Source organism: Neolamprologus multifasciatus, chromosome 5 (assembly GCF_963576455.1).
Source record: "Neolamprologus multifasciatus chromosome 5, fNeoMul1.2, whole genome shotgun sequence".
Lineage (NCBI taxonomy): Eukaryota > Metazoa > Chordata > Actinopteri > Cichliformes > Cichlidae > Neolamprologus > Neolamprologus multifasciatus.
The window spans coordinates 22,741,462-22,757,834 of record NC_140443.1 but is presented as its reverse complement, the minus strand read 5'-3'; the positions used below and the strand labels follow the sequence as shown (position 1 = coordinate 22,757,834).

General features: G+C 43.1%; 2 protein-coding genes across 4 annotated transcripts in view; one reads left to right on the top strand and one right to left on the bottom strand.

The window, feature by feature from the left end:
* Positions 1-2,287, bottom strand: part of rargb (retinoic acid receptor, gamma b) — a 49,504-nt gene extending 47,217 nt beyond the window's left edge. For 2 of the 3 annotated variants that reach the window (XM_085160940.1, XM_085160938.1), the window contains exons 1-2: positions 1,767-2,245; positions 516-630 (exon numbers count right to left, since the gene is read on the bottom strand). The gene's annotated coding sequence lies outside the window, so the exon portion shown is untranslated. Of the gene's footprint in view, positions 1-515; positions 631-1,766 lie in introns of all 3 variants that reach the window. The other variant, XM_085160939.1, reaches the window with a different exon arrangement.
* A 2,506-nt stretch (positions 2,288-4,793) lies between these two features.
* LOC146518663 (nuclear receptor subfamily 1 group D member 1-like) lies at positions 4,794-15,951 on the top strand. The gene is made up of 8 exons (XM_085160935.1): positions 4,794-5,616; positions 11,313-11,624; positions 11,734-11,822; positions 11,941-12,085; positions 13,454-14,034; positions 14,128-14,313; positions 14,407-14,617; positions 14,719-15,951. The coding sequence occupies exons 1-8, from the start codon at positions 5,598-5,600 to the stop codon at positions 14,913-14,915; spliced, it is 1,740 nt and encodes a 579-aa protein (XP_085017061.1). The 5' UTR covers positions 4,794-5,597; the 3' UTR covers positions 14,916-15,951.
* Positions 15,952-16,373: the final 422 nt, after the last annotated feature.

Below are 16,373 nucleotides of genomic sequence, written 5' to 3'. Positions count from 1 at the left end.
TGAAGCTTGGCCAGACCTGGGCCATTACGAAAGGAAAATGATCCCAAGCACAGCAGCAAATCTACAACAGAATGGCTGAAAAAGAAAAGACTCAAACCGTTGCCAGACCTCAGGATGATGAATTCTGTGGCGGTACCTTAAGAGAGCTGTGCAGAAACAAATTTTAGCAAACCTCAATGAAATGAAGCAATGCTGTAAAGACTCTGGGCCAAAATTTCTCCACAATGATGTGAGAGACTGAAAATGATCACTTCAAATTATCACTGCTAAAGACGGTTCTGCAAGCTACTGATCACAGGGTGTACTTTGATTTTCACAAGGCTGCAGAGTCCTGTGAAGACTTTCTTTTTCCTGACTGTACTCACAGCTCCTTGACTTACTACTCAAATCCACACAAAATACATGCAAAAAAGGGGCAACGCTGTAGCATCTCCACAGTGTCGACATAGTTGTGTAAACTGGGTAAATTCAGTGGGAAAATAATTCCTGCATTTTCATTCAAGCTTGAAACGTACCTAAATATGATACTATAAGAAAGGGCCGATATAACTGAATGAACTGTCACAGAGGAAGCAGTGGGTGATGGATGACAGCCCCAGGCACAGCTGTATTCATTCCCCCGGGAGTCACCTGTAGCAGTAAAAACATACCACTCAAACTGTAAATGCAGTACTGTCTGTTTCGACAACCCTCTAACACACGGGGCCTCTCCATATTGCATGCAGACAATACAAAGAGATTTACACAGCTTTTTTTTATTTATTACCCTCTCTATAACTCTAATTAGAGCCCTAATGCTAATGTACTGCATCCCAAATTTAGTTCTTCTTGCATTTCTGCTATATACAAATACCTCCAGTACCTCAAGTATGTTCAGTGCGAGGGCAGCTTAGGCTGATAGATAGTATTTCATCAACTTAAAACTTAGAGGGAGTTAGAAAGGTAGATAAAATGGCCAGGATTAACTGCTGAAAATACTTTAGTGGACTTACTCACGTAAGCTAGCACTGCCACCTTGAGGGAAACAAATGATATTAAAACATATTTTAAAACCACGGGTCTGACGGGGGAGTTGAGGGGATTTGATGGTTGTTTTTCTTTTTTTGGTCTGGCATTATTATACTCTGTATAGCTGATTGACAATTGGGTGACCCAAAAACCCCAAAAGATGAACTAGTTTTCTTTCTAAAGTGCAAGTTTTAAAAATAGATTCCCTAATAATATACAAACAGCTTTCCCATCTTTGACACATTTTCACTTTTATCTTATGCTACATAGCGGTGACCTGATTCTTTGTGGGGACAAAGGCAAGACCCACATCGGTCCACTTCGTCAGAAGGACCTGCCAGGATTTTAACCACACGGTGGCGCTGTTTAATTGCGTATTGCACTACTACTACTGCAGGTTTTAAGCTCCCTCTCAATAGAAGCAACCCAAGAAATTAGATGCTTATTGTTGTACTATTATTATTATTGTTGCTTATTGTAGATGTAATGAAGTAGGGGACACACAAACACACACATATATGTATGTGTATATATATATATATATATATATATATATATACAAATTGAACTCCTTCAAAATCATTATATGTTGCAGGCAACGCTTTTAAACATGATGAGGACTTTTCAATATAGTCCAAAGGTAGATGTAAGGACGGTATTTTATCTGTTTTTTTGTGTTTTTTTGTTATACAAGAAAATATCTATAGATGTTAAACAAACTGATAAATTAAAGTTACTTCGGACAATGCCTTTCTCACCTTACTGACTCACTTCCGTTTGAGCATTTAGTTGACGCATAACAGCAGACAGAAACAAAGCTCGTGTGTGGATAAAGACGCAAATGGAGCCATGATGGGGGGTGAATAACAAGTTAATATAATAACTGAAACCGACACAAGCTGATATCCAAACGGCAGGTGATGAGTTTTATATCCCTGTGACCCCATAGCCTAATTCCCCACAAGTACACCGTAGAGTTTAACGATTCAGCTCACCTTTCTGCAATGAGAAAAGGGTTCTGAATAAGCACATCACACCCAGCCCCAACCCCGAGCCCAAGCTACGTGACCTAAATTTAATTCGCCGTTTGCCTATCAGCAGCGGCCACACGGCGTCTATTGAGCGCTAGGACACGTCGGTTTTAGTCACATTTGAGCTATTTTGCGTGGCTCGTGTTTGCACAAGCAGCTCCTGACCTACATTCGCTGTGTCCCAGCCAATCTCCGGCGATACTTTGGCTTCTGGCAAACACAATCTCCACAAAGAAAGGAAACGTGACGGGGAGGAGGGGGCGGCAGGGGGAGCGGGAAGGGGGGCGGCGGGAGTCACGGTGAGCGCCGCCCTTCAAGCACGTGCCGGCGCTTCTCCAGCGAAGATCGTCTATCGCGCGAAGACCACCACCGCTCGACTGAGAACACGCGGCGCTGTTCTATGGGTAGAAAACGTGCTCTCAGCTCGAGCAGCTTTGACTACACTTAAAAGCACGTGGACTAAAGCTGAATATTGGTTTGGGGTTTTTTCTATTATTATTATTTTATTTCTCACCTAATATTTATATTTTAATCTGTTGCAACATGCGGCTGCATTTATAAGCAATTAATACAGCTACATATATAAAAACGTTATTTAGCAGAGCTATTTTTTATATTTTGTAAATTTTGTAATATATTGTATTATTTACTTATTTCAGTCTCTTACTGTTATTGTCTTGGAGCAACTGTAACCCACATAATTTTCTTAGGGATTATAAATGTATTCTGATTCTGAAACTAACACGGGCATTAAAGCCACTCAAACGTGTACAAGGTGATAACAGTGATTTAGTTAATTCTGAGTGGCCATGTTCTGTAATAATGAGTTGCTGTGTTTGTTGCAGAATTATATTTGATTTTTTTTTTCTCAGTTGCTTAGATTGTGTTTATTTTAACTTAGCTGCTCAACGAGTGAGGTGGGCTGCTAAAGCAGAGAATTACAGGCTCTTGGTGATCTAAGAAGATGCTCTCGATATGAATTTCATGCAAATCAAAAATAATGATAGGTTCATTAATTATCTTAAATGTTACTGACCAAAACAACAACAAATGAGGATCCCTTTAAAGTAATGTAAAAACTAAGTAATAGTGTTAGATAAATACAAGCATTAACAAATGCACATTTGCTTCTCCTTTCCATTAAAACTTAAAGTTGTTACCCCAATATTCTATTCTATTTACATTGCATACAGGTGCTGCTGATCCACTTCTACACTGCAGTCATTGAATCTGTCTTGTGCATCTCAATCAGGGTCTTATTCAGTGCAGCCACAAAACAGTGTAGAAATATACAAAGAAAAAATTACAACTACAGCTAACAGGAAGGAAGTGTGAGCTGCTCCCTTCTCTTCATCCTTTAGGACTTGTACTCAAAAAACCAGGAAGTGGGCAGTGAGCATCATCACATATCCTTCACTTCACACCCTGGAAACAAGCTTTTAAAACTCCTCCACTCCAGCTGGCACTACGGATCTCCCATACCACGGCAACCAAACACAGAAACAGCCTGTTTCCCACTACCACCATCCTTATCAACAGCTTACATTTATTCTTCGTTATTCCAAGACGGTTATTGCATTCTGCTTCAAATCCACAATTACTGGATTTTACCCATGCTCAACATCACAGCCAACTCCATGCACATTATGCTGTTTCACTAGCTTATTACACTGCACTTCATATAAATTGGTTGTTATATCTGATCTGTGTGAGGTTTGTGTTAACCCTGCTGTACACTGTAATAAGTTTGTTTGTATACATTATGTAATATAATATCCAGTCTGTAATAGATCGTCTTATATGTATATAATCTACCTGCCAGTATTTTCTTTGTGCACATTGATAGCACCGTATAATATGGCCCATGTGTAAGGGTGTAATTTCACTACAATTATATAATTTCAGTGTATTTCACCTGAAATTGCAATGTAACTATATTAACCCAAAAATTCTTAAGTAAAATTACTTATGAACTTTTTAAAATACTTACAGTATAGTTTGTCTAGTTTTTATGTAAAATACTTGAAGTTACACCCTACTTAAAATTGCTTGCAGTATGAATTTGAATTGCTATTCCCCTTGTCTACCTGTAAGTAAAATTAGGCATGCACTTCTTAACATTACTTACAATATAATTACTTATTCTTTCCTGTAAAATACCTAAAAGTTACACCCTACTTCAAATAGCTTGCAGTATAATTACTTTGTCTTTCTTTCCTTTAAAGGTTACTTGGATACTTAATGAACTGTCAGCCCTTGTTCTAATGTATAGACCTGTAAAGTAAAATTACTTGTGTACTACTTAAACTTGCATTATATATACGCCTGGTTTCTTGTAAAATACCTGAAAATTCCATACTACGTAACACTGCGTACAGTATACATACTTCTTTCCTGTAAAATACTTGAAGTTACACCCTTGTTTTAGTGGATCTTCTTGTAAGTATTAGTGGCTAAATATAACTGTATCGTAATTTCAAGACTGAGAATCCGTTTAATTCTCAAAGAATTACACAGTGACATCTTAATTTTCTACACTGCACCACCAAATCCCGGAACCAAATCCTTGTATGTGCGGCAACCTCGGCGAAAACAAATTTGAGTCTCATCCTGAGGTCTGAAGATGATGCCCGAGTGAGACCTCTTCTCCTCTTTCGCAGTCTCTCCCTCGCTTCACCCTCTTATCGCCGAGCCCAGGCAGCTCATTAGCATAAAATGTGTGTCAGTAGGGCAGCGCGAGCTCACATGCAACGCGCACATGCTGCAGAGCTTTAACCAGCATTCCAGTGTCGAACGAGCCCGATGTGCCGTCTCCACGCGGGGCTCTCGGCCAATGAGAAAGTGAGAAAGAGTAAAGAAGAGTGGGGGGTGTGGAGGGAGGAGTGGGGGTGAAATGTTGTCAGAGAGCGTGACACAGAGAGGGAGGAAGAGAAGAGAGAGAGAGAGAGACATCCCTGATGCACACCAACAAACAGGAGGGACACACAAAAGGAGAGCAGGGAGGGAAGAAAAAAAAATGGTCACATTTCTCAAGCACCTGAAAACGTGCTGGTTATTTTCGGACGCGTGTTGCTTATTGATGAGTGTGGGAGTGTTTAAACTACTTCCACTGTGATCATGTTTTCACGGTGACTGTACATGGCAAGTAGCTGAACGCGTTGGGACCACTGTAATTCAGAGAACACCCTTTTACACAGAGATCCGTCTGACATCACAGTGTACAGACAGAGAGTCGAGCTTCCCCGTGCGTCTGTTCACCTCGGGAGAACATCGGGATCAATAAGAGACCTGATCTGAATTGCTTTTAAATAGTTTTTTTTATTACTTTTATTATTATTTCTTCTTTTTTGGGGCTGGCCGGGTTTTCTCAGGAACCCCAATGCCCTGTGCACGCTGCTTTTGGTCTGAGCTTTGGGATACACTCTACATGCCCTGGCAGTTCATGACTCTTTCACCTGTATCAACAAAACTCCTCGGTGACAAGAAGTGGCAGTCAGTTCAGCAGTAAACGCCTACTGTAATACGGAACAAACGAACAACACCGATCGACTGGGAAACATGGAAAACAGTCCTGGTGGTAAGTAAGCTTTAAATTGTGTGGTCGGTGCTGAAAGCTGCTGGCAAGCAGCGCTGTCAGGTTTACTTTGAGGGTAATGGTGCAGGTGAGCACAGATGCCAGTGAGCTGCATTAGATCAAATATTGCTAATATTTAAGTAATATTTAAGTTTTACTGCCATTTAATTATTATAATTTTTATTTTTTTTTAATTGTCTGTTTGAGTCATGTCAGATCACTGCAGTTATTGGACATGTCTGATGCTTTGGGATTTGTATCCAGTTTAATTGCATCTTATGCTCCTTCTATATGAATGTATGATATCCAGAAAACTATTTAAGCTATAGGCAGTTGGAGTTTCTGTGCACTGTACTCTCGCCTATGACTGTAATTCAGCTGTGCAATCTCTGGCGTGTTGCCATGTGCTTCTGGGCTGCGCAAGTCTGAGGATTTTGAGTGAGTGAGCTGAGCTCGGAGAGGGAAGTCCTCTCCTCCAGCCTTTGCGGCGGACTTCCGATTCTCTGCATGTAAACAAACTCACGTGAAGCGGGACCCTGAACGCCCCTTGACCGGGCACGTTGTCATCCCACAGCCTTGCCCACGTTTGGTCGCCCCACCATTAGAGGCTTATCTGCAGACAGATAAGGAACAATAAAGTGCTGACCCACCCGCGTTGCGTCCGCGTTTTTTTGGATCTTAAAGTTCTTGCTCCCAAAACCACTTCTGGATGTTTTCATCCAATGGAAGGTTGTCAACTAACAAACATGTAATTCATTAGAAGTTTGCTGGTCACAATCGTGGCACTTTCCCCCAAAACACAAGTGAGGAGGCGATGTCAGGGAGGAGTCACGCCCACTGCTCCACAAACATGAAATCTGTGCCAAATTCTCCTTCCACACAGCCTCCAAGAGCCGCACTTGGAGTAAACATGTAGTTCTGCCAGCCCCTGAATCTCGATCTAAATGTAGCGAGAGCTGATGATGAATGAACAGATCATATCTGACTCATGAAATCGATAAGAGTTAAACTGCCTCCTATTTAGTCCGTGGCTCACTGGCTGAGAGCGCCATTGTTATAGGCGAACAGATAGATAAAAAGCAATAAAGCAGTGACGCTCTATTGATATAACGCTTTAAACCATTACAGTAACTTCACGCTGCACCCAGATCTCACAATATAATTTAAATCTAAACATCACGGGTATAGGTCCTTGGTCGACTGTGGCCATGGCCGTGCACCCTGGGTAAAAAACAACACACAAAAAAACCCCGTTCGTGATGTTGCGAATCATGCACCTGATTTTTAATACGCAGCCACCCCGCCTCGAGCTGACAGCACGTGTACACAGCCTCAGTATCCACGTGCCGCGCATGATTCCAAGTACACTGCTCCTCTCACGGTTGTTCCTCTCTGTCGCGCGCACTGTGCGCGCGCTCAGCTCACACGGGGATTCCTCTTTATTCGTTGGTAGATTGGTCAGTGGGTCAGAGGGGTTTAACCAGCCTTCTGTCTCATATTAGTTACTATAGCTGATTTGAAATGTTCATTAGTAATTAAAAGGAGCGTCCTTTTTTGGGGGGTAGCCTATCACAGGACGTGGGATGTGAAAGAACATATTAACCTACATTTGCCAGCATCAACTAGTTTTTTGGGTGACAAGGCCAAGCCGTTTCAATTACACTCTGGTATTTCTATTTGGGCGGTGTAATGTAACAAAATAAGACGATAAATACCAGACTGAAGTCATTATCATAGGGGCACTGAGCAGTTGTCACATGGACTAAGGCTAACCTTTACAATGTTGTCAATGAAATGATAAAAAGGTCACTTCAACATGGACTGTTGATTGTTTTTCTTTTCATTCAGAATAAGTAAAGTTGTTTAGATTGGTGCTTTGATGGGATGTTGTTGGTAATAACAGCACATAAACCCTTTCTGCAATAGAAAGGCCAAAGCATGTGAAAGGTTATTTATTTCTAAGGGTTACAGTTAAATCAGATGACACGACAAAACCTGTTCTGACTTCCTTTCACATTGTTTCAATATTATATGGATATTTATTTTAAAGCTGTCTCTATCAATAGTACCTAGTCAACCTTTCTGGATGATTTTCAGTCCATCCATCCATTTTCTTCCGCTTATCCAATTCAGGGTCATGGTTGGGTTGGAGCCTATCCCACCTGTCACACAGAGGGAGGTGAGAGGTGGGGTACAGCCTGCACAGGTTGCCAGTCTATAGCAATTCTAACACAGACAGATAACCATTCATGCTCACAAAATCAGTAAACCTAGACTCTCCAGTTAACCTCACGTACATGTCTTTGCATGGTGGGAGGGAGCTGCAGCACATGTGAGAACCCAAGCAGGCAAGAGGTGAAAATGCAAACTCCAAACAGAAAGGCCACAGCTGGCCGGTGGATTCAGACCCAGGGCCTTCTTGCTGTGAGGCAACCATGGCACCACCATGCTGCCCATATTCAGTTTCACAGCAGTCAAATGGAAGATGAGTACTTTAATAAGTGTTCATCGTGTAATTGGGATATAATGTCATGGTATCAACCCGCTTCAGGGTGCCGTGACGTGTTCAACCTCACTCCTTTCAACTGAAAAAGTACCAGAAAGATTGTGGGTGCAGTAGTTGAATGACTAAGCTAATCAATAGAAGTAAGAATCTGCAATAGGAATGGTTAAAGGTATGACTCTGTGATGAGAATGAATGCAGAGAAACACTGCAGCTGTTCATGACCAGCTCTCATGAACCCTGTAGTCTTCATGGAGTTTTGCTCTCCTTGATCTCAAAGCGTGATTATTGACCAACTTACAAAAAAATGCAACATGTTTAAGCAGATGAATGCATATGTTGGGCACTAGCAGGAAAATGAAACCAGATTCATTGTGTTGGATTTAAAAAAAAAAAAAACAACCCCACAAAGATTTCACATTTCACATTAAAAGCCTCTGAGAATAAATGCTTTTTTCTAGGCTACATTTGCATTGCTCAGCCCCGAGGATCTACATGTAATCCTTTGAACTTGAGAACTTCTTAAACAAAGTTCAAATTGGGTCAGCCTCTTCCATTATGTTAAAAAAAATCTTCTCAAGTGTTTCTAATGTGAAAAAAAACCTGCCCGCTGTTCCTTCTAAGAACTATCCTCCATGACAAACGTTTCATAAATGAGCATATGACACGAAGCCAGTAGTTGCACGTGGAGGGAGGCTTACTGCCCATGCACAGAGGTAAACGTTCACATGACAGAGGACAGTCAAGTTGCAGATGGAGCATGATTTCCACATTTCCTACGGGCGTCCGTGCATGCCCAGGGGGAGGGAACACACGAGATGGGAAGTCAGAGAGGACTGGCAAAAAAAAAAAAAGAAAGAAAAAAAAAAAGAGGAGGCGGTTGTATTGTTTATTCCGTAGTTCTTGTGGCTCTATGTGTATCCGCAAGTCACATGTTGTAACCTGTGCCTGAGCACAGCGGGGGTGACATTCCCGGAGCTCATTCCGTAGCCCAGTCAAGCCATATTCCAGGAAATCGTTACAAGCATTCAGAATATGGAATGTTTTTCTACTCGACGAGCCGGGCGGGGTTGTGACTTCTGAGCGTAGAAAGTGGGTGTGGAAGAGCCAGTGTGTCTGCAGTGTGTCACCCTGCCCTCCGCAGGTGAGCCACATGCCCAGAAAACTACCTCTCTCACACATCATGCAGAAAAACTTAACAAGCAACATTTGTGTGTGCAGGGAAGTAACCGCCTGCCCAGAGCTGCCACCCCACACACGTCCACACACACATACACGCATACCCTGTTGGAGCAGTCAGTGTTGACACGTGTAAGTGGTGGAATTAAGGAGGCACTTAGAGCTAAACAGCAATCCAGCACGTGTTTTCTCAAGAAGAGAAAACAAAAGAGACAGGGCACACTTTTCTCAAATGATTCCAGGTCCTTGAGAGGAAATGTGCACAGAATTACAGAGCAGGCGTTCTAATTATATTTACACCGCTTTGGATAACGCTGCCACACACAGAGCAGGCATTTTTGACTTTGACTACATTAACCTGTTGGGTGGTATATTCACAGACCCGATACATTACAAGTAGCTTGATACTGACCCACAAGGTATGATCGCAATCACAATGTGAGAATATCTGATGCAGTTTCTGGGTGAAGAATTGTGCGTGCAGGAAATGTTACAGTTGGCAGGTCTTCTCGGATACTTGACACAGTGATCTGATAAAAAATGAACAAGTGGTTCAAACTGTGAGCTAAATACGGGGGGGGGGGGGGGGGGGGGGGGGTGTACCAAAGTAAGCGTAAATCCAGAAATTCTTTAAATTATTTGAAGAGATAATCACTCACTTATATTACCATAAATTAAAACAATTATGGTAGCTTTAAAGGTAGGGAAGATTGCTTGGTGGGTTTTTCCTCCCTCTAGCCTGATTCATCTGAACACACGCACACAAAAAGCACAATGTCAGCCTTTGAAATTGTGTTAAAGTGTGACCGGCAACAACGTGACTGTTGCCCTCTGTGCAGTTTCTAGTGACTCAGTGGAATTCATTAACTTGTTCCGTTCCCCGCTTGCTCTCCTCCGTATCTCTAGCCACAGCATTAAAAGCCTTCTCCACTCCAAACGTGATCTGCCCTAGCGCTTGTTATGGCACTGCTGCTGTTGTTGTCTACACGGGACTGCGCAAAGAGCCTTGTGAGCCAGGCGGGAACTGTGTCAAGAGTCCATGTGAGCTCCTGGTCAGGTGGCTGGCGGATAGATGGGTCTGCAGGCCCGGAGCCGGAAAGGGGAGGGAGGAAGGGAGGAGGATAAGAGAAAAAGGGAGGGGGGAAAGGCGGAGGGAGCGTAGAAAGGACTCAGTTCTGAAAGCAAGCATGCAGGGAGCTGGCTGGCTCAGCCTGCACGTGAGGGGCAGTCTTTCATCTTGCGGGGAGGAACACTGTCTGCAAAGGAAAGGGCGGGGGTGGTGGTGGTGACGGAGGGGTTTGGGTGTTGTGTTTAGAGGTAATAGGGCATTTCCAACTTAATCTGATATCCCTAAACAAAGGCTTGTTTGTGAACTCTCTGTGGCTCTCATTGTGAAAATACAGTGACTTACTGTCATAATATGATATGATGTATTAAATGGTGTTCCCTATTCCAGAAGGTTTGGTGTGTGTGATGTGATATATCATAGGCTATTTTATTCATAGTTTATGACAGTTTATGACAGTTGAGAGATGAAGATCTTTAACTAGATTGCATGCTGTGTCTATTTCAGTTACTACCTCTCCTAGTTTTCCATTACTCATCAGTAAAAGCATTGTCAAGCAGGTTACTTGAAGGTATGATTTAGCATGACTTGGGCATTTTTTCCCTTATCTAATTCTTATCAGATTAAAAACTGAAAAGACGGCACAAAAATATCCAGGTCAGAGTTGTTGTTCCTCAAGCTGTCACTTTTCTTTCTTTCTTTCTTTCTTTCTTTCTTTCTTTCTTTCTTTCTTTCTTTCTTTCTTTCTTTCTTTCTTTCTTTCTTCTTTCTTCTCTTTTCTAAATTGTTCATCGGATCAAATTTCTGTTGTCCCAACAAGGTCAGGGTTTTGTGTCTGTGTTTGCAAAAGTCTGCCAAGTAAGCTCAGATGAAAGCAGATGATTGCTCAACACTTCAACTCTCTACTAGTTTGTGCCTGTGCACTGAGTTTTGGACCCCGTGCTCTTTCAGGTGGTGTTATCTTGTACGCTGGCTCGTCTGGAAGTGCCAGTCCGAGTCCTGGCAGCCCGTCAAGTGGATACCAGACCCAGTCGCCCTCCTCCCACTCACAGCCTTCATCCCCGGAGGGTGTCTCCTTTCAGGAGATCGGAACCCTGAAGCAAAGAGGGGAGCCAGGGGGAGGAACACCTTCCCCGAAAATGGTCTTTCAGTTTCCCGAAGTTAACAGTGCTCCAGCTGCGCAAATTACGACGGTGTCATCACCGACCTACAACCATCCCACCGTTGCCAAAAGGCCTTGTGGCTTCACTGGCACGTTCACCAGTAAGTACCTGCTCGCCACCCTCCTCCCTGTTCTCCTCTTTCCTTGGCCATCAGCAGTTTTTCATTGTGTTTCTTCACCTGACAACCGTTGTGACTTCCTCTTTCACAGAAACCGGAGGTATGGTGCTTCTGTGTAAGGTGTGTGGGGACATCGCATCTGGGTTCCATTATGGCGTGCATGCCTGCGAGGGCTGCAAGGTGAGACCAAAGAAAGGTTATATTATGTCACGTCTTTCCTTTTCATTGTGTACAAAAAAACACAATGACACAAAAGACACCCTTCACAGCCTCTATTCTTCCTACCCTCCTTCCGCAGGGTTTCTTCAGGCGCAGCATTCAGCAGAATATCCACTACAAGATGTGTGTGAAGAATGAAAACTGTCTCATCATGCGCATGAACCGTAACCGGTGCCAGCACTGTCGCTTCAAGAAGTGTCTCTCCGTGGGCATGTCCAGAGATGGTGAGAGATCATGTCATTGCATGAAGATATTTAGACAAGTAAATTCTGATGGATTTATTCCCACCAGTATTTTACACTGGCTTAAACAGTGAATCATTTTAATCCGCTTTGTACAAGATGCGAAAACAAAGTCCAAATTCATTTCTGTCACAGCTTACAACAAAGGCATAATCCCACTGTCAAAGCCACTTGCCTTACTCCTCATCCAAAAAGTTGAATTTTCTACTTGTCTCCTTTCCACTATTTCCTCCTCTTGTCTTTGTCCTCCTCTGCCTCCCTTTCTCCTTGCGCTGCTCTCTGATTAATGGCAAGAGGAGCTGGAGAGTCCCAGTAGTCATCAGTCATGTAGAAACTGTGAAAAATACTAGTTTATTTTAGGAAACTGGGGCACAAAGTTGTTGATTACCCTTCCCGTTCGCAGTCACGTACGCTCTTTCCCGACACGGGCATTTCAAATCATTTGAGATTTAATGTTATTCTGTCCAGTTAATCACAAAAACATACACTGCTTAAATTTGAATATTAAACATATGATTGCAGGTAATCAGCTTGTGTGTGTTATTCTCACCTTCAGGAGTTAAATCTCCAGGGGAAGATGGCTAAACTAGGTGATAATAAATCACGTTTTTTTTTTCTTTCTGGTGCAAACATTTTTAGCTGGACCCCCCCCCCCCCCCCCCCCCCCCCCCCCCCCCCCCCCGAAAAAAGCCAGAAGCGAGAAATCAACTGCTAATTCATCAGATTTGAGCCATTGATATTTTGTGTTCATGGGAAAAGTAGTTCCACCCACTTTCTGGTTTTCGGCTGATGTCTGCGTCTCGCCAGCATGAAATTGATTTTTGATCACCCGCCTTCGACCCTTTGTCTTTTCGGCTCTCTCACCTGCCTTTCCGTACCTCTGACCTTTCCACTCATCACCCACTGTGTCACTCTGCTAATGACACCACGTTTGGTGGTATTGACCCAGTGACCTACTTCTAGAGGAAAAAAAGAGAGAGCCTGCGCTTCACTGAAAGGCAGAAAGAGAAAGACTCATGGGGGAGGAGGAGGTGGTGTAGCATACAGTGTACTATAAATAGGACTGTCAGTGGAGGTAGGGCATCGAGGTGGGGGGAAGGGAGGAATATAAAGGCTGAAGAGGAGGTTGAAAAGATGGAGGCTTCTGGGTCTGTAGTGTGGTGTAACAGCTGTGATGGAGAAAGAATAGTCAGAGACAGATGAGAGATCTTGGGATTAGTAATACATCTAGATTCGAGTTTGAGAGTCACATGTAGGATATTTGTTTGAATGTGAACATTTTACGCATACAAGTGTCAGTGCTGTAAGATGCTAACAGAGATACTAATTTCTGTCTGCTTTTGTCCTCAGCTGTGCGTTTTGGGCGTATTCCCAAGCGGGAGAAGCAGAGGCTTTTGGATGAGATGCAGAGCTACATGAACAGTCTCAATGAATCGGCTTCCATGGAAATGGAGGTGTCACCTCGTCCTGACGCTCCGTGCAGTCCACAGAACCAGACGAGTGAAGGAGCCGGCTCCATAATGCAGTCTTACCACGGTAATGAGAAACCACTCAAGGTGGCTGCTGGCAACGGCAACCTTGGCGCTTCCTCTTTCCAGAACAGCGCTTTCCAGAACAGCGCGGTGCAGGAGCCTGCCCTGTTGAACGCGACTGCCCAGACGCAGCACGCAGTTCAGGTGGAGCAGGCGAACCTGACAGCTAACTACCACGCCCCCCCAAACTTCCCCGTCCCACCTACCGGCAGCGAAGGCACCACCAACGCAAACGTCGACAATGCCAAGTATACGTTCTCCTCCAATCAGAACCAGTGTCCTGTCAGCGGTAACATGTTGTCTCAGGGCTACGCAGCCAATCAGAACAGTTTCCCAGCCAGAGAGTCCTCAAACCAGAACCAGTGTCCCTGGAAGCTGAACGGAGGAGCCAAGGTTCTGGTGAGTCTCCCTCTCCTTTTGACTCTATGAAAGCCTTTTTAAATTCCAGTCAATAAAAAGCCCATAATGCTTCTCTTTCTCTGTCTTCTGCAGGCATGCCCACTCAATTCATGTCCTGTGGCTCCGGCCAGTCGCTCCAGTCAGGAGGTGTGGGAGTCTTTCTCCCAGTGCTTCACCCCTGCTGTTAAAGAAGTGGTGGAGTTTGCAAAGAGCATCCCAGGCTTCCAGACTCTCAGCCAGCATGATCAGGTCATGCTGCTCAAATCTGGTACTTTCCAGGTATGCCTCTTTGAATACGATTTGTGTCTTTGGGGCTTTTCTTTTTACGTTTCGTTTTCCCTCTATGCTGAACTGCTCTTGTTTTGCTGACAGGTTCTTATGGTGAGGTTCTGCTCACTGTTTGACCCCAAAGAGAGGACGGTGACCTTCCTCAATGGACAGACATACTCACTGGCATCCTTGAGAGCCCTTGGTATGGGCTCATTATTGGATTCCATGTTTGATTTCAGTGAGAAGCTAGGATCTTTGGGTCTGGAACCAGATGAGATGGCACTTTTTATGGCTGTCGTGCTCGTATCTGCTGGTAAGAGTCATGCAGCTATGTGCATACAAGCTCATACTTCTCACACAAACACATTTCTTATGTCTAATTCTACTTTGTTTGCTCCTTTTTTCTTTTTTTAGATCGCTCTGGTATAGTGGAGGTTGGCGCAGTAGAGCAATTGCAGGAGAATCTAATAAAAGCTCTGCGTTCACTCATCACCAGTCGCCGCCCAGACGACAGCACGCTCTTCCCAAAGTTGCTGCTTCGTCTGCCGGACCTGCGCACCCTGAATAACCAACACTCTGACAAGCTTTTAGCTTTCCGCATAGACCCTTGAGTTCAGACAGCTTAATGGGGTAACTGCCTTTGGGAACCGCCTTACTCCATATGCAGGCCCGGGTGGCTACTTTCCCTACACTGGCCGCTGCATGATGGACGGCAATTTTGAGAGATCTCCCAGGTCTGATGTTCCAAGAGAGCCGGGGAAATATGAGCGAAGAAAGCAGGCAGAGCAGAAGGTGGTGGAAGCTGATGAACATAAACCGATCTGTGCTCCAGTTGCTTCCAATTGGACTGCTAGAAAACTGTTAAAACTGTTCTTCCTTGAGTTTTTCAAGACAAAATCAAACCACCGTCGCTTCTCCCTCTTGGAGTTTGTTTTTGATGTAAAGACCAAAAAAAGAAGGGCAAGCCCGTTGATCCTCACCAGACCTTTTTTTTGTTATCTCACAAAGCTAACAGAAAGGAAGCACATACTTTTTTGCCCAGAAGGAAAAAAAAAGGACAGACATTCACCAATAATGATCTCTTACTGTAAATTCCTGCCACAAATGTAAAGGCACTTTTCATACATTGAGAAACCTCTGAAATATATATATATATATATATATATATATATATATATATATATATATATATATATAGCAATAGAAATGTTTAACACAGTTTGTGTTTGCCCTGTTGAAATGACATAAGCTATTTTCACATCATGTTATCATGTGAGGAATCTTTATAGAAAAAAAATCACCCATTTGTGATTGAGAGATGTATACCATTTTTACGAAAATGAGACTGAGGTGCAATGTATTTGTACGCGGTGATCAGGGAGAAATTATTGGTCATTTTAGACCATGTCTGATGGCTTATATGATAAGATGTTCTGTTGTAAATTTTGTACAGGGCCGTTATTCTCGGTTTGTACCGGCGTTTGTTTGCAGATTCTTGGATATGTAAAAGAAATTAGTATGGAGATTATTGTATGATGTCACACATGATTGATTTCTCTACAGGACGCAGCGTCTGAATGATGTGCTCCGAGTATAAACTTTTTATTTGAATATATAGCGTTGAAATAAATGTATTGTCGACGGACAGCATCGGCCTGTGAATATTTTGTAAATGTTTTATGGTTACGCCATAGATTACCATTATTAAATAATGTTATATAGCATCTTCTCCTTGTTCTCATCTCTTTTCATTTTCTTCCTTAATGCGATGCCGAGACATACCATACAGCCGTAGCCTAGCAACAGATGCAATGAGCCAATCGTGCTTCAGGTCTGAGAGCCACTGGGGGCTTTTATAATAACAAGAAACACCACTTGATTTTTGAGTGTGTGTGATAACAAGTGAATGTAATTCCAAAGACTTATGGGAATACTAGGTGTTGTTCTTCGCTGAGAGAACACAGCGACCTTTTGTAGAGACGAGATGATAAGCAAACTGAAAGAGATAAACTGGATTCTGGTGAAGGATGAATGCAAATGTAGGACTAACAAGGCAGTTGGATCAAAAC